The 18,020-nt window shown below is 39.8% G+C and overlaps 3 protein-coding genes across 3 annotated transcripts; 1 reads left to right on the top strand and 2 right to left on the bottom strand.

Annotated features, from left to right (window-relative positions):
• Positions 1–8,207: 8,207 nt before the first annotated feature.
• On the bottom strand, positions 8,208–9,413 carry LOC149934453 (uncharacterized). Its single transcript, XM_090153458.1, has one exon. The coding sequence runs from the start codon at positions 9,411–9,413 to the stop codon at positions 8,208–8,210; it is 1,206 nt and encodes a 401-aa protein (XP_090009584.1).
• A 2,469-nt stretch (positions 9,414–11,882) lies between these two features.
• On the top strand, positions 11,883–15,409 carry LOC149934454 (lymphocyte-specific helicase-like). The gene is made up of 14 exons (XM_090181311.1): positions 11,883–12,111; positions 12,172–12,350; positions 12,400–12,591; positions 12,652–12,730; positions 12,807–12,841; positions 12,902–12,985; positions 13,050–13,232; positions 13,302–13,495; positions 13,560–13,685; positions 13,747–13,849; positions 13,908–14,224; positions 14,289–14,508; positions 14,573–14,969; positions 15,106–15,409. The coding sequence occupies exons 1-14, from the start codon at positions 12,051–12,053 to the stop codon at positions 15,351–15,353; spliced, it is 2,418 nt and encodes an 805-aa protein (XP_090037437.1). The 5' UTR covers positions 11,883–12,050; the 3' UTR covers positions 15,354–15,409.
• LOC149934455 (selenoprotein F) lies at positions 15,329–16,691 on the bottom strand. The gene is made up of 4 exons (XM_090181312.1): positions 16,564–16,691; positions 16,145–16,312; positions 15,868–15,931; positions 15,329–15,800 (listed from the first exon to the last, which is right to left on the bottom strand). Exons 1-3 carry the CDS (start codon positions 16,609–16,611, stop codon positions 15,896–15,898), a joined length of 252 nt encoding a protein of 83 aa, XP_090037438.1. The 5' UTR covers positions 16,612–16,691; the 3' UTR covers positions 15,329–15,800; positions 15,868–15,895.
• Between the last annotated feature and the right edge of the window lie 1,329 nt (positions 16,692–18,020).

Consider the following 18,020-nt stretch of genomic DNA (forward strand, 5'->3'; position numbering starts at 1 on the left):
GTACGGTTCCAGCTGGGGCCTCAACTTTCAACGCCTCAAGTGCGATTATTTGCTCTTCACCAAAACAAAAACTATCCTGGGAGGTCTCACTCTCAGTCTCGACGGCACCACATTGACCAAGGTCAGGACGTACCGGTACCTCAGCGTCCTTTTTGACGACCGTCTCACGTGGAAACCTTGCTACATCTTTACTAAAGCATCTTAACCTCCTGCGTACTATCTCGGCGACCAGTTGGGGAGCGAATAGAGGGTGGTACTGCTCCTGTACACCAACCTCATCCGATACAGGTTGGACTCTTCTGGCTCTTTCATACCTCCAGGAGTTATATCCCACCCACCCCTTCTCCTTCTTGGGAACCGTCCACGGTGAAGGTCATCTCCCACTGGTTGCATTCCCGCAAAGGTGACCTCTGCTCGGACGCGCTGAGGCAATCTTTCCTCGTGACGCTTGACACTCTCGCCAAGGATGCGACCATTATCTGACGGTTCTCTTGCTTCGGACTCAGGAATCTCTGGCACCACTTTCGCAATTCCATCTCTTGGGGTTGGGGCCCGTTCCTATGTCGATTCCGGTCATCCCATCAACAAGATCGAGCTACTCGCCATACAACTAGCTCTTTCCTACGCATCAGCTCATCTTCACAGCTCAGTGGTCGTCTGCTCGGTTTCAATGAGTGCAAACCCCATGCGCCATAAGCGCTCTACTGACCCGGTGGTCACAGTAATTCACGACCTCTGCAACAAGTACCCTTACTTGGTGACGCTCCTGTGGTGCCCGGTTCACGTAGGGGTGGAGGGCAACGAAACGGCGGATGGACTAGCGGGAGTCACCGGTCTTCCGTGGCCTTCTAAGGTCGATTTCTTCCTCCCCGCGACGCTCTCCTAACTGCAGTTGGTGTGCAGCAATGTCCAGACCACTACTTGGGCTGATTCCTGGAGGACTCATGCGTCCGCGTATGCTCTCCATCCGAATCCGGGTTCACGCGAAATCATGCGTCTACAGCTTACTCAACGCGATGACACTCTTTTGGCGCGTCTCAGCTGCAACCGCCTTCCGGCGAAGACGTTAATTTTTTGATTCAATCTGTCTCCCACAGACAGTTGTTCAAAGTGCGGTGCGGTTGACACTGTGGAACACATTATCTTCGACTGCACCGACCAGCTTGCACCACGGCTGTGTCTCAACACCGCTCTCCACAAGAGGCATCTTCCTGTTTCTTTGGATGGGGTCCTCAAGGCGGTTCACGTGGGCTTTGCCGAGGTGGTCGCTGCCACCTGCGTCATTCTTCGACGTGCCATTCGGATCTGAGAACTCGTTTCTGACATTCATTGTGCATTTTACTCGGTTGTGTTTTATAGTTATATTGTGCATTTTTATTTATTTTTTACACGATTTTTCATTGGTTTTTGTGTATATTTTTTCTTTTTTTTTGCCTTGGCGCGCTTGTTGTGAAGCATAGAAATCTCATTGGGTCAATCCATGTCAAATCACCCAAGGTCCCCACGCCACCCCCTCCGATTTTAGTGAAACTCTCACCAAATTTAATTCCCGCCGGTTTAGTAAGAAATCCAAAATTTCAGCTCCGTATTCCATATAGCTCTAGAGATATCGGCTTTGAAATTTACCCCTGGACGCGGTCCAAGGTTCCTATAAGTACAAACGCACTCAGATTACGCTGCTGTGAGAGACTGTCATTAACCGATATCATTCAGTGTCATACTTATGCACATACTGATTAAAAGTAACTGTAATTCACGTTAACGTCACATTCACCAAAACCTAATCAGTAACGAGGACGCCTGATTTTATTTGCGAATTGAGTAGCTTGTTTCCAAAGCGGTTCTAGGGCTGACACTTATAACATAAATATAGAGATTTTTACCGCTATTTGAGAAGTTATTTAAAGTATCAAGGAGTTGTAAACACAAAATGAATTTTTGATATGTTGTATATGGAACCCTTATCTTTCCAGTGGTATGACAGTTTTAAGCCATTTTAGTTAATCACCATCCCGAAATCGCAACCAAAGACGGCTTTGATTTTGCAATTAAAAAAAAGCCAATAATTAAAGTGTCTTATCTCCACACCGTGACGTCATTAATAAATTTTAGTTCTATTTTCGAGTTTCCCGAGTCCGACCCTTTTTACCTACTATAAGTCATCACTAACAATGTAATATCTACAGTTCGGAATTGGGAAATTGGTTAAATAAATCTGTTGAACAAAAACCGCGATTTATCAAGCATCTTTAAAATTTTTTTAAAAAGTAATACTCATTATTTTTCAATTGTGACACTTTAATTGTGGAGTCTAGCAACTGTTTTATCAAAAACAAAAAAATCATCCTAGAGAGCGAAGCCTTTCCTTAAATATAATTCGTTAAAAACGGGATTTTTTAATGGTTTGAAATTTCGACCGCGTCCAGGGGTAAATTTCAAAGCCGATATCTCTAGAGCTATCTATATCTATATTATAAGGAGTGCTTGGTACGTCGTTCGTCGTCGTCGTACGTCCGAGCTTTCGAGCTTTCAGGAATTTTTGCTTAGTCTGTCGCGAAGCCAAAGGCGGGGCGGCGAGGAAAAAGCGACCCGCGGAACAGAGGGAAACCGAGACTGCCTTTCGCCTCGTTACTGAGGTGGTTCGACTATCTATTTTCTCAAAATCTGTCGCCCCTGAGAGTTGGGCCAATTTTGTCCCAACTCGTAATACACCCGAAATTTTCTCTCTTTCCGCCGCGAATTTCGGAGGGGTTGGGGGGGATCGTATGGGGTAGTTTCAGAAGGCCTGTGAGTTTCGGAAACGGGGAGGGGCGGGGGGTTTCAGCGGAGAGGGGGTACCACGGTAATTATCACATGGGCAAAAGGGGGAGGGGTACCTCGGTAATTATCACATGGGGAAAAGGGTGAGGAAGGGCCTTACTGGGGTGGTTCTACTAAGGGGAAAAGGGTACCACGGTAATTATCACATGGAGAAAAAGGGGGAGGAACGGTAATTATCACATGGGGAAAATGGGGAGGAAGGGCCTTACGGGGGGAGGTCGACTATGGGGTTAAGGGTCCCATGGAAATTATCGCATGGAAAAAAGGGAGGGGGCCTTACTGCGGTGGTTCGACTATGGGGAAAGGGTGGCACGGAAATTATCCCATGGGAAAAAGGGGTTGGGGGAGGCGTACTGGGGTGGAGTGTCTCGAAACACACAATTAGCTGAGCGTCCGCCTGTAAGGCGGGCTTCTCGGCTAGTATGGAATACGGAGCTGAAATTTTGGATTTCTTACTAAACCGGCGGGAATTAAATTTGGTGAGAGTTTCACTAAAATCGGAGGGGATGGCGTGGGGACCTTGGGTGATTTAACATGGATTGACCCCATAGGTAACTGCTATCGCCTCCCCAGAGCCCCCAGGTGTGAAGGGATGGGAGGTGCCGGCATGGGTTTTCGTAGGCGCATCTCGTGGTGAAATCACTTCTGTTTGTTTTGTATCCCTTTAGCCCAACCACTCTGGGTTATTTTTGAAATTGTCACCCCCATACTTACCACAAAATTATTTCGAGCGGTTTTTCTCAACCGATTATTTTATTTGCTCATGATTCCGTTACCGGTTAAGGATGATTATGCCTACGGGGGACACCTCCTTCGCTAAATAAAATTATCCTACATACTTCAATCCGTTTATACTACTATTCGTTGTGTTCGTAAAGCTTGGCTCGTGTGAAACTATTATTTGGGACTGCCGGGCCTGCTTGTTAGTTCCACATCGATATACAGGGTCTTTTTTTTTGCTCGGAAAAGTGTTTTTTTTCAAAAACTATTTATAGTACCGATTTCAAATTTGGAAGGTCAATTCTCTATACCGGGGGACATCAGTTTGAGAAATTTGAGCGTTTTCGGTAATGTTTTTCACCAATTTTGAAAAATTATTTTTCGACCACTAGGTGCGAGATAAAAAATTTCTATTATAAAGTTGTAGGCCGTCATCGAAAACCCTTAAAAATTGTTCACTCGACGAAAAACAACTTATTTATCAGTGAAAATTCGAGCTTGAAAAATTTACAAGTTGGTGAAGCCAAATTACGATTGTTTGAAACGATAATTGAAAAGGGAACAAGTCTAATACAAACGTAGTAGAGTTTTCACACTTGAAAAAATGTACACGTTTGTTTTTTAAATGCAGATATTTTATTCACATAAATTTTTACAAAACATTTTCAATAATATCACCATTGGCTGCAACACAGGTTTGTGCGCGGACAATTAAGTTCTCAAACGCTTTCTCTACCATTTCTGGTGTGACGTCTCGGCAAGCACTGATTATTCGTCTAATGAGTTCCTCCCTAGTTTCAATGGGCGTGGCGTATACCTTTGCTTTAACGAATCCCCAGAGAAAATAATCCAGCGGTGTTAGGTCAGGTGACCTTGCTGGCCAATGCACTGGACCATTTCTCCCTATCCACCTTTCAGGAAACTCGTTGTTGAGGTGCTCAGTTACTTGCCGGGAAAAATGCGGAGGGGCGCCATCTTGCTGAAACCACAACTGACGTCTTTCAGCCAATGGAAGGTCGTCGATTGCGTCACTCAGTTCGTTCTGTAGAAAATGTAAATACCTTTGGCCGTTGAGGTTCGTCGGCAGGAAAAAGGGACCAATCAAACGGTTTCCAACAAGTCCAACCAAACATTGACCCGTTCAAATTGAACCTGGTGATGATATTCAAAACCCCAATGTGGGTTGATGTCAGACCAAAGATGGCTGTTTTGATGATTAAAGGGCCCATCTCTAGAAAATGACGCTTCGTCGGAGAACAAAACATGGCGCAAAAATTGTCTATCTTCTTGGACAGCATTTAGTAACCAGTTGCTAAATTCATAACGTCTTTGATGGTCTCCGTCAATTAGTCCTTGGTGGAGCGTAGCTCTGTATGGGTGATAGCGATTCTTACGAAGAATTTTCCACACACGATTTGCAGAACAACCCAAATCAGCAGCGGCGTTAGCGCAACTGTGACGAGGATATGCCACAAAGTACGCGAGTACATTGTTCTCGAAGTCTAAATCCGGTTGACCCAATCCGCGAAACCTAGGTTGCAAGTTACCAAATTGATTGAAATCGTGAATTGCTCGTCTTACTGTATTTACAGATGGTGCTCCATTTGGATGTCTTTCTGCGAAGATTTCAGTCACTCTTCTAAGGTTTTGCGCTGCTTCTCCATAGTAAATGGCAACTATCTCGGTACGCTCAGCTACTGAATAACGAGGCATTGTTCGAAATATTATCAAACACTGATAATAATCTCCCAAAGTTTTCCTTTAAATACCCAATGCATGTTTAGGATTGACCTATAGCCTCGTGTTTTTTAAATCCGGTCGTTTTTTTAACCAAAGTTTCAACTGGATTAGGTAATTCGGTTTCAATTATCGTTTCAAACAATCGTAATTTGGCTTCACCAACTTGTAAATTTTTCAAGCTCGAATTTTCACTGATAAATAAATTGTTTTTCGTCGAGTGAACAATTTTTAAGGGTTTTCGATGACGGCCTACAACTTTATAATAGAAATTTTTTATCTCGCACCTAGTGGTCGAAAAATAATTTTTCAAAATTGGTGAAAAACATTACCGAAAACGCTCAAATTTCTCAAACTGATGTCCCCCGGTATAGAGAATTGACCTTCCAAATTTGAAATCGGTACTATAAATAGTTTTTGAAAAAAAAACACTTTTCCGAGCAAAAAAAAAGACCCTGTATGTATATCGAAGTGGGACTATTGCTATGGACGGAATGTCGTTAAGTGTTGTAGTTTGTTTGTTTGTTTGTATCGATATATATATATATCGAAGTGGGACTATTGCTATGGACGGAATGTCGTTAAGTGTTGTAGTTTGTTTGTTTGTATGTCGTGGAAAGCGACGACACGGTAGATGGCGCTGCGAAAAATAATTTATATAATTTATATTATTGGCGACACCGGGATTCGAACCCAGATTTCTGGCCGCGTAGTTTTCAAAACTGATGCCTGTATCAAGCAAGCCACGCCGTTCATGCTTGAACTTTTCGCCTTGAACACTTTTATAGTTTGTATAGTTGGTCCAGAGATTTTCCGCCCCCTCACGCGTGCTGTTAATTTCCGCCCCCTCCGACCAACCCCCTTAAAGGGGGAGTGCCCGAAAAAATTAAGTTGGTCTCATTCGATAGAACTCTTTGACGCACACGCAGTGCCGTTAATTTCGCCCCCCTACGACCAACCCCCTTAAAGGGAGAGTGACCGAAAAAAACCAGTTGGTCTCATTCGATAGAACTCTGACGCGCACGCAGTGTCGTTAATTTCCTCCCCCTCCGACCAAACCCCTTAAAGGGAGAGTGATCGAAAAAACAAGTTAATAAATTCATGTGTATTTTTTTTTATGAATTTGCGAATTTACAAGACTTTTGGTGCCTAAACTACCTAAATGTTTGATAAAAATTTCCTGTTGTATTTATGATGTTGTAAGATGAATAACATTCAATTACAAGTTAAAATACACTTTATTATTCTAAGTATTAAAAGGTTAAAATTGAGGTACTAAATTTGCCATTACTTGCCCGGTCAGGGACTGAATCAAGAGAGACCTCTGTACTTCTTCCTAACTTGTTCCCACCCCTCATGCGCCCCCTAGTGCTCGCAAGAGTAACTAATTTTACCTATACACTTCAGTACCTTCCCCATAAAAGAAAAGTTAGTTGCTAGGTTACAATTATTATTTCACTCTTGACTAAACTTATTTGCTCGTAACAAAGTCTTTCAATTTGCCTGGTTTCTGTGTAACCCTCCTTGACCTGCTAGGTTTGGGAACTTCGTCCTTTGATTGCTCTTCCGGAATCTCTTGGTTCGTTGACTGCTTAGGAATTTCTTGGTTTGTTGATTGCTCAGGAATCTCTTGGTTCTGCTGCGTGTGTCCATGTTGGACCTTAGGAGTGGTGAAATCTAGGTGAATTTGGATGGTTCGATCTCGTTTGGGTTCTGGAGTTGCCATCTGCTGGTATCTGTTTGTCAGGTGCGAAAAGATGTACTAGCGGTTGATGATCGGTATATAAGTAGAACCACCGTCCATAAATAGTGGCAAAAATGTCTTGCGTCTTTGGCAATGGATAGATAGCCGTATCTATGGAAGGATTTGCAGTGGTCTTAAAATCTCCACAGATTCGTACTTTGGCCTGCTGGCCTGGCTGTTGCGGCTTCATAACCGTGACTATTGGAGATGCATACTGTGAGTGGTCTACACTCTCGATGATGTTTAAGGATTCCATTCTTCAAAGTTCCTTCTCCACAATTTCTTTCTTCGCATAAGGAATTGTGCGGGCCTTACAAAATTTTGGTGTATGGTGGTCTTTTATGGCCAACTTCACTTCTACGTTCTTTAATCTTCCCAAACCTGGTGAGAATAATTCGTCATATTTTCTGAGAATATTCTCCAAAGTTTCTTGTGGTGGAACTGCAGGCCCTAAATGGGTTAGAGTGTGCAATAACTGGTGGCTTTACCGAGGAGTCGGGGTCCGGCTCTTGTAACCCATAAGGGCGGTGGCGCACTGGGAGATGTTAGCTCTGATCAAATGGTCCTATCTCCACCTCCGACTTCGGTCAGGTTTGGGCTGGATACTGAACTTCGGTTCAGGCTAACGGAGAGGGTCCAGGCAAACTGGCCGCCTCGGCGGATTGAGTAGCCTGCTGTGGGGCGGCGGGCCTCCATATGCGGGCACGGCGGTCCTGTTTCCCGGCCTTTTGGGGCCCACCGGGATCTCCGGTGCCAGCTGTGCCGGGTTACTTGGGCTGCTGTGTGCTCGTCGTTCCCCTTTAGGAGCTCTTTCCAAAGGGTTTGGCTCCTTACCTTCATAGGTAGGGTGTCGGCTGGAGTTGCTATAGCATCCATTCTAAATCCCACTGCTGTGTGCGAAGTGGGGATTGGTCCACCCATTGCTGCACCTTCTGCTGGGTTGAGTGGCTTGCGTCAAAGGTGCGACCATCAGTAGTGGGGTTCTGCTACCCATGCTGGATTTGTCACCTGTCCGGGCTTGGGGACGCTGGCGTAGGGCACTATGATGATAGGCCTCCGGTGGTATGGTCTTTGTTACTAGGTACACCGGGCTATAAATTCTGACACACTGTGGTGGAACTGCAATATTGTGCACAGTTTCACCATTCTAGAATATCATTGGTAATATATCCAGTGTGGAATAAAGTCATTTTCTTCCGCATAGACTTTCTTGATTTATGTCACTGATGATTAAGAGAGGTAACGTTTCCTCTTTGTTGCCATATAGTACGTGAATCCGAGCCTTCCCCAAAACATTGAGGTGTTCACCCGTGACTGACCGTAATATTTTTGAAAATGGTTCTATTTTTGGTATCCGAGGAATACGATGGAATGTCTCTTCCGATATAATGGTGTATCCTGATCCGGAATCAATTTCAAAAGAAAAGGCATGCCCATTAAGCTGGCATATGACCTTTTTAGGTGGTGGAGCATCGTCGTCATTAAGCTGTTGCTGATTGAGTCCAGTTGTGACTTGGTGGACAGGATATTCATTTATTGGAACATATCTTTCCTCGTCCTGAACATAGTTGGTACGGTAATTCTTCCGTTTGTTTTTGTGGTATGAAGAAGTCCTTTCAACATTTTTAAACTTTGCTTGGGAAGACGCTCTACAAGCGGCTTGTATATGACCTTTTTTTCCACACGCGTGACATGTAGCGTCGATAAAAGGGCATTTAGAATTTACATGATCCATTCGCTTACATCTCGTACATTCAGTCTGACTCCTTTGAGCTTGCGCGTTTGAATCGTGCGTACGTGGTGGTTTCTGAGCTTGATTTATTCTCTTGGAAGTTTTAACTGCGTTGACTTTTGACGTTGCCTCATGTTGAGTATGTGTCCTCATTTGTTGGGCATTGTGTTTTGCTGTTTCGATCTTCTGAACCAGATCAATTGCTACTTGCAATTTTATGTCATCGCTTTCTTCTGTTAGTCGTTGTTGCATGTCCTCGTTGTTGATGCCACAAACGAGCTGGTGCATAATCATTTCATCGAAGTGTTTGCCAAAACCACAATGAGCTGATAAACGCTTTAGTTCCGCAACGTACTCCGCTACTGTTTCGTCATTTTGTCGATAACGTCGATTGAATTTCAATCTTTCCAATATCCTAGAAGGTTTGGGATTGAAGTGTTTGTCGAATAAGGCTGCCAAGTCCTCATACTCAGTTTCTAATACAGTTTTCGGATATACCAAACTGTTTAATAGGGTTAGAGTAGGTGCTGGTAATACTGTCAGCAAAACAGCTCTCTTTTCTTCTTCTTTCACTTTATTGATTATAAAATGGGCGTCTAAACGTTGTTTATATTGTGACCATGGCTCTGTGTCTTGATGAAAGTCCGGTAATTTTCCCATTGTGGAGGAATTCGAAATCCTTGTTGCGTCTGCCAGGTCTCTTGTTGAGCGTAATTAATGTAATTGCTTGTTGCTCTGTTAGAAACGGCCGCCGTGGATGTTGACTTAATTTCTGTTTTCTTAGTTACTTAGTTGTTACCTCGTGGCCTTCCCCTCTCCTTGAGGCTTAGGAAAGTCGTGCACTGTGTCCGCGGTCCGTTAGGCTTAGCACGCGGGCCTTTGTTGTGCTCGTGGGTTCCGTCGGAAAATCCTTATTGCGCAGAAAAGAATTTTCGTAGAACTATCCCCGTCGCCATTGTTGTATTTATGATGTTGTAAGATGAATAACATTCAATTACAAGTTAAAATACACTTTATTATTCTAAGTATTAAAAGGTTAAAATTGAGGTACTAAATTTGCCATTACTTGCCCGGTCAGGGACTGAATCAAGAGAGACCTCTGTACTTTTTCCTAACTTGTTCCCACCCCTCATGCGCCCCCTAGTGCTCGCAAGAGTAACTAATTTTACCTATACACTTCATTTCCTAAAATAAACCCATTTGAATCCCAGTTTAAGAAATTCTTAAAATCAAATTTCCACTAATTTCAATAATTTAAAAGAATTATATTCGTCGTATTTTGCTTACCTATTTCACCTTTGATACTTTCCGACTATCTAACAATAGGAAATCACATGGCCTCAACAGCTTTTGTATTGGTTAATTTGGTTTGCCCACCCGGGTATCCTGAGGGTGGGTGGTGGCCACTCTTTAACATAGGATGGTAAATTATATATCAAACGATAGGAAATCACACGAGGGGTAAGACACTCTGCGAATTCGGTGTACACTGCCGTACCTTTGACAGTGCTAAATGGAACTCGCGAACTCTTGAAAATATGTACCTTTAACAGGGCTAAATGCATGAACTCGGTGTACAGAATATCTGAGACTGTCTTACCCCTCGAAATCATATGACCTCAACAGCTTTTGTATTGCTTTGCCCACCCGCGTATCCTGAGGGTGGGTGGCGCCCAAGTTTTAATCCTTCAACTTAGGATGGTATTTTATATATCTAACGATAGGAAATCACATGGCCTTAACAGCTTTTGTATTGGTTTGCCCACCCGCGTATCCTGAGGGTGGGTGGCGCCCAAGTTTTAATCCTTCAACTTAGGATGGTATTTTATATATCTAACGATAGGAAATCACATGGCCTCAACAGCTTTTGTATTGGTTTGCCCACCCGCGTATCCTGAGGGTGGGCGGTGCCCACTCTTTAACATATGATGGTAAATTATATATCAAACAATAGGAAATCACATGGGCTCAACAGCTTTTATATCAGTTTGCCCACCCAGGTCTCCTGATGGTGGGCGGCATCCACTCTTTAACTTAGGATGGCAATTTATATATCAAACGATAAGAAATAACGTAGCCTCAACAGCTTTTGTATTAGTTTGCCTACCTGTGTCTACTAAGGGTGTATGGGTTTGCCCACTCGAATACGCTGATGTGGAACTAATATTTCGGCCTGGCCGGCCGACTTGTTAGTTTCACATCGAATATATATTGCTATGTCGTTAAGTGTTTGTTTGTCGTGGAAAGTGACGACACGGTAGATGGAGCTGCGAAAAATAATTTCAAATTTAGAAGGCACCGGGATTTGAACCGAGATTTCTGACCGCGTAGTCTCCAAAACCGACGCCTAAATCAAGTGAGCAAAGTCGTCCTCTTCGAAAATCTGGCTTGAACTTTTAGCCTTGAAAACTTTTATAGGTTGTACCATATGTAACATAATTACTCATAAGTATGCCTCTGTATAATATTTCCATTGAAAAAAATTCAATGAGACCTTGTTTCACGCGGAACATACATTGAGCGGACCCAAAAATGCAAAAATGCTTATAATCCTTGCGCTATTGAAAAGGTTACCATGGAAATGAAATCATGTGATCGCAAGGCACGAGCTAAACTTGACATGGGCAAAGCCAGAAACGCGCGAGGAATTCTCACTACCTTCCGTTTCTAATCACTAAAGTTGATGACGCATATTTCGTCACGGAGTTGTATGTGACGTAATTTACGTCATATCCCGTGAACAAGGTTTCATTAACGAAAATGCTTTTATGGCATACTTATGAGTAATTATGTTACATATGGTTGTACTAAATACTAATTCTACGTTTCTAGGTACGCTATGATGGGAAAATATAATTTTAAAACCTTTATAGCACGAAAATTCAAATATAAAACATTTTGTTTTATTATTTATAAACTAACATTACAACGTACCCATTTGTTTTAAATTAAATAGTAATAATAATGAGTCGTAAAAAAGGTTAAATTCGCCATAAAATTTTATTAAAAATTCTACGTTGCTCGTGTTACACATCTCAATCTTATATACTTATGATATTACCATGCTACCGACGTTACGTAATAGTATTTTTGGCGGGATTTCGTTCCCATGTGCTTTCATTGTTCTGTCAGACTATCACAGTGAAGTTAAGTGAACTGACTTTAAATATTCAAATAAACAAAATTGATTGTTTAAACTATTTTCGTGAAAATCTAATTTGTACATTAATTATTATTTACAGATAGTTGGTAAAACATTTAGGAATATTCGATTTCTGCTTAGGAAAAGTGTTAGAAATGCCTGTCCATTGCCAAAAAGTTACTGTTACTTCGGAGCCAGCGGATAAACTGGACAAAGGTTGTAATCCAACTTCAAAAATAGACAATGTCGATCTGACCGAGTAATATATGTTCACAGTTAAGCTCCAAATAAACAAGGAAAATGTTGAAACCAAATCGAATGGTGCCTCGGAACATTTTCCTAGTAGCACTGATTTGAATGTAGAAAATGGTCACGAGAATAAAGTTTTGGACAAAACAGTTGTTGAAATAGAAGAGGATTCTATATCTAAAGAAGAAAATGACCTACAAGAAAGAGTAAATCAAAGTTTTTCACTTAATTACCAACTTTTAACTTGTTTTTTAGCTCTTAGCAAAAGAAGCTGACAGATTTAAAAAAGAGCAGTTTTATCTCCATCTGCAGAACCTATTAAGCCGTAGTCAGTTCTACTCAAAACTATTAATTAAAAAAATTGAACGACATAAAATAGAGAAAGAAAAAATGGAGGCAAAATTTTTGGAACTTAAAAAGCAAAAGGAGCTTGAGAACAAAATGACGGTAATAGAACTAATGAAGTTTTTTTGTCAATCAAATTCCTAAATTTAAATTCTATTAAAGGTAAATGACCAAATGGAAGTTGGAACTCCACCTTTAAAACGTCGCAGAGGTAGAAAACTACTTTCCCCAAAAGAACTTGGTAATAGTAGAAAGTTAGAAACTGTATAAGCGTTTCTAATTGGGGAAATACCTTTCTTATTTGTTTTATTTTCTAGAAATTCTTGCACCTGCTATTCCAGACTTGTCACTTGTAAGGCATTTTCAAATCTGTGTATATTACTTAGGGCAATAATGGTTTTTCAATTTTAAGGATAACATTCCAGCAAGCCGCCAACCTAAAACGTTCATTGGAGAATTGAGGGACTATCAATTAGACGGAATGGAGTGGCTTTCTGTATAATAATAAATTATAAATAATATACACATATAAAATTTAAATAATTTTTATTTTGTTTAAGGTACTCTACGAGAATGGTATTAATGGTGTATTGGCTGATGAAATGGGTTTGGGAAAGACAATTCAAGTGATTGCTTTATTTGCAAAACTTTTGGAAACAAATGTGCGAGGACCATATTTAATCTGCGCTCCTCTTTCTACCCTAGGAAATTGGCAAAAAGAGTTTGAGCGATTCACCCCTCATGTAAATACATATTCTTAGTTTAATATTTTTAGGAAAGACCAAATACGTTAACAGCCATTCCCACTTTAGATTAAAACCATTCTCTACCAAGGATCAAAATTTAGTCGTGGATCTATGCTGAATTCAATTAATTCGCAAACAGTTCTCATCACCTCTTATGAAATTATAATGCGGGACCGACTACCTCTAGCACGTTATAAATGGTGTTACATCGTTGTTGATGAAGGACACCGTATGAAGAACCCTGATTGTAAATTTGTTAGGTAATTTGTTGTGTAAAAAATTCATTTTTAGAGTCACGATGAATAATTTGAAAACTTTGATCAGGGAGCTGAAATTGTATCCCGCCTTAAACAGACTGCTTTTAACGGGAACACCTCTACAAAATAATCTAATTGAGTTATGGTCTTTGCTCAACTTCTTAATGCCAGACCTTTTTGATGATTTAAAAGTGTACGCATTTGTATAAATCAAGTGTCAGATCAATGATTTTAAATTTTAAAAATTATTTAAGGTTTGAATCTTGGTTCGATGTTTCCGCTATGCAAGAAGAGGGAGCTAATGCTGAAATTATAGCCCAAGAACGCGAAAAACACATAATAGCTACTTTGCATCAAGTAAACTGTTAAAAAGAATCTTAATTTGCAAAGTTCATACCTCTAATAAACGTTTCAGATTCTAACTCCATTCCTACTACGCCGCACAAAAGCCGAAGTAAAACTAGACATTCCTCCGAAGAAAGAAGTATTAATATATGCCCGAATGAGCGCACTGGAAGAAAAGTATTACAAAGCTAGTTTGAACAAAACTATCGAGAAACTTTTGGGTGTTGAGAAAAAAGGTCTTAATGACGACTCTTTTGAGGAAATCAATGGGGTAAAAAAGAAGAGACGAAGCACCCGAAGTGTCAACTATACAGATTATTTCAGTGAAACATCGGATGAATCTTTCGATGATTTACAAGCAAGCTTTTCCCAAAACACTCCCTCGAAGTAAGCCAGCCATTAAACTAGTAGACCAGTAATATGATACAATGTTCCTTATTACAATTTTTAGGGTTGAAAGTCCAGTGAAACCAAAGATAACCAGCGAAATTAGACTTAAACTGGGCAGTATTATAATGCATTTAAAGAAAATTGTCACACATCCTTATTTGTTGGACTATCCCCTAACTCATGAAGGAGAATACCTAATCGATGAAAACCTCATTAATAATAGTGGAAAATTGAGAGTTCTTGATAGTTTACTCAAAAGTTTGAAGAAAGGTGGTCACAAGGTAATTAGCACGAATGATCCATTGTGAAATAGCTTAGTTGCAATTTGTTGTTTTGATATTTCAGGTGCTGATTTTCTCGCAATTTACTATGTTACTGGACATCCTACACGACTATTGCGTTCACCGTGGTTACAGATTTGTTCGACTTGATGGACAAATGAAAATAGAGGAAAGAGAAGAAAATATAAAAGCTTTCAACGAAGATGAAGATATTTTCATTTTTTTGCTCAGCACGAGAGCGGGTGGCTTGGGATTAAATTTGGCTTCAGCAGATACAGTTGTAATTTATGATTCAGATTGGAATCCCCAATGTGATTTACAAGCTCAAGATCGTTGCCATCGATATGGACAAACTAAGCCTGTTATGGTGTATCGATTAGTTACTGGTAATACTATTGATGAGAAAGTTGTTGACAGAGCACATGCTAAAAGGAAGTTAGAAAAGATGATAATGATGAAAGGTGACTTTTTAAAAATAACTAATTTTTAAGTTATTTCTAGGCATGTGCTAGTACTCTATTTCGATCGAGCTCAAAACCCAAAAATTAAGGCTCGTACATGTCTGGATATTTCATTAAAATTTGATAAATGTTTCAGGAAGGTTTAGTGGAAAAGATTCAGAGAAACCCAAAGGAGAGAATGATTTAATTGTGGAACACCTTGAGGACCTTCTCAAGAACATGGATAAACAAGATAAAGTTTTACCCCAAGATGGAGAAGTGTTCACTGCACAACAACTGACTACACTGTTAGATAGATCTGGTAAGGCCCTGGAAGAGGCTTCGCACAAGGATAGTTGCTTTAAAGTGATAAATGCCAATCTCAAAGAAGAGGAAGACATTTAATATTTCTTTTTTCTCAACCAAAGAAACTTTCAATAAATGTAATTTTAAAAATTGTTTCTCTTATACAGTAGTAAATTTGACAATGCTTTTGAAAAATAGAATTTTATAAAACACCCCAAAAAAGACTAAAGTTTTTATAACTTTAAATTGAAGAAAAGTGCAAAATAAAGCATCAAGCTCTTTGCAACCAATTTCGAAGGTTTTAGCAAAAAGCCATCATTTGATTGCTAAATTTCTTCAAAGACCAGTTACAAAAACAGCAGTGGTATTCTTATAACAAGTGCTCCCGTAAAAATTCTTCGACGGTGTCCGTATCCCATTTTTGAATGCTTAGTTCCTCTTGCACATTGCCCTCTTCATCTATCATTTTCATAATAGGATCAGCCCCTCTTACATATTTTACGCTAAGGCCTGGGAATTCCTCCGCTCGGTCACTTTTTATAAAAGCTAGGATCAAAATAGAGGTACTTGAGATTCAACAGAGGTCACAGGTGTAAATAATCTTGTATATTACCTTGGACCTGCGGGTAATGCCCAATTTTTCACCCACAAACTTCCAAACGAGCTTGAGAATATTTCTGTTTTGTTTTCAAAGTTGAATTAGTTTTATAGTAAACGAATTAAAAGAAACCGGTAGAGGATTTTTTCCTTTTCAGGTGAATGTACAAATCAATTTCACAAAACCATGGATAATTGAATTAACCATGGTTTTTTTTTAAATTGATTCAGAACTAAGTTCACTTTGAAAGTTTAAAATCCTCAAGCCAAAATCAGGGTAACTGTTTAATTACTTTAAGGGGCTCTTTGGAGCTAGACTGACAACAGTTTGTACAGTTGTCCTGCAATTCATTGAGCTCAAACTCTGCAAGTTTATCACACCAGGAACATAAAAGATCATTTTTCCTTAAGCCAAGAGCTAAACATTCTTCTATGGATAGTTCACATTGAACAACTGATATCTAATATAAAAAGGTTTTCAAGGCTAGTCGTTACAATAATTAAGTAAAAAAAAAGGTTAATAAGGCGGTCGTCACTGGGTCTGATTTAGCTGCGTTACAAATATGATTTTAAGTAGATAATAATTAAAATCCCTTTTTATTTATTATTGGCATTATTAATTTATTTACACATTTAATTTGTAATGAAGCCAAGGCCCAGGTTAAATGTTTTAAGTAGGGGACTGAACTTTAAAAACATGAAGCTTACTTACAAATGTTGTAAAAAATGCTAGAATAAAAGAATTTGGATCGAGCTTCATAATTACAGTTTCAATTAATTAAATTAAAATTTATTTAACTAATTTCATTCCACGCACGACAGGACAGACTACGCTAAATATACGTCATCTTTAAAACAGTGTTGTCAATGTTTGAAAGTCGAAATTCCCATTGCTGGATAATAAATTTCCCATGAATTCCCACCATAGAAATCTCATAGGTAACTAGAATGCGGCCGCCTATGGCCGAGCTTGTCGCCAGTTCGTTTTGAACCTTCAGCCAATGAGAGGCCGTAGAGTGGTTCCGCCAAAGCTTGAAAATGAAGCTATTGTGAAGGTTGTGTGAGAGAAAATGATGGGAAAGTCGGAATAATAGGTCCGTAAGGATTAAATCCACAAGACCAGTATCAATGCTTTGAAAAGAAAACACGACACCGATGAGACTGTTCGACATGTAGAACGCGAGCGAATCAACCTACCAAATAATATAAGAAATATTCAACATAGAAATTTTCCCGTTTATATGAACTTAAATGTAATATAAAATCGTCTTGAAAAACCGTTTATTGCTTTATAACATTCAAAAATAATATTAAAATTATTAACATTAATAATATAATAAGTTTGCGTTGTCAACGCGCGTATTTTGAAACGGAAAAACCCGATTACTATTGTTTGTTAAATCTTGGATTAATAATATGATATTTTTAATACGAAACAAATAACGAAATACGTGGAATTTTTGGCGTTCAATAAGCTTAGAATGTATTTCGTTATTTGTTTCTTAGTACAAGGAGCGTTCGCCATCATTTAACCACTGCCTTCTATAATAGAAGGCAGTGATTTAACCAAGATTTAACGATAGTAATCGGGTTTTTCCGTTTCAAAATACGCAGTAGATTAAACCGAGGCTTAAGACTGGGCAAGATTCCGCGCCTTAAAATTTTCGTCTACTTTAAAGATACATTCTGAACGAACCAATAGGGAGCTAACAGTTCTACGTCTCACGACGTCACCCATGCTTTTTCCTATTGAAAAAAAATTCTACCCAACATGGCGGCCACTGCCAAAGCTACGGAGTGTTAGTTCCCTATGGATGAAAAGTTATGAAACTAGCTTTTAAATAAACCTTGAAACTTATTTCAAGTCATATTTATAATTCACCGATGACAAAATTCGTGAAAAGTATTAATATTGTTCCGAATTACAACCTACTTTCTAAAATCTCATTTTTCTTTCTAATACGCGGGTTGACAACAGAAACTTTACCTAGACGAGCAGATGCTCGGTTATCTACATGGTGCGGGAAAAATATTATTTTTGAATGTTATAAAGCGATAAACGATTTTTCAAGACGATTTTATATTACATTTAAGTTCATATAAACGGGAAAAATTGTCAGTGGAATATTTCTTATATCATTTGGTAGGTTAATTAACGTTTAATTATCG

Source organism: Leiobunum rupestre, chromosome 7, assembly GCF_980474605.1.
Source record: "Leiobunum rupestre chromosome 7, qqLeiRupe1.1.hap1, whole genome shotgun sequence".
NCBI lineage: Eukaryota > Metazoa > Arthropoda > Arachnida > Opiliones > Sclerosomatidae > Leiobunum > Leiobunum rupestre.

Excerpts from the sequence above, each read along its gene's own strand:
- LOC149934453 (XM_090153458.1), bottom strand. The coding sequence starts at position 9,413 with ATGGGAAAATTACCGGACTTTCATCAAGACACAGAGCCATGGTCACAA.
- LOC149934454 (XM_090181311.1), top strand. The coding sequence starts at position 12,051 with ATGCCTGTCCATTGCCAAAAAGTTACTGTTACTTCGGAGCCAGCGGAT. Across the intron at positions 12,592-12,651 it reads AGCTTGAGAACAAAATGACG|GTAAATGACCAAATGGAAGT; the intron begins GTAATAGAACTA and ends ATTCTATTAAAG. Across the intron at positions 12,986-13,049 it reads ACGGAATGGAGTGGCTTTCT|GTACTCTACGAGAATGGTAT; the intron begins GTATAATAATAA and ends ATTTTGTTTAAG.
- LOC149934455 (XM_090181312.1), bottom strand. The coding sequence starts at position 16,611 with ATGAAGCTCGATCCAAATTCTTTTATTCTAGCATTTTTTACAACATTT. Across the intron at positions 16,313-16,563 it reads TAGCATTTTTTACAACATTT|ATATCAGTTGTTCAATGTGA; the intron begins GTAAGTAAGCTT and ends TTTTTATATTAG. Across the intron at positions 15,932-16,144 it reads GCTCCAAAGAGCCCCTTAAA|AAATATTCTCAAGCTCGTTT; the intron begins GTAATTAAACAG and ends AAAACAAAACAG.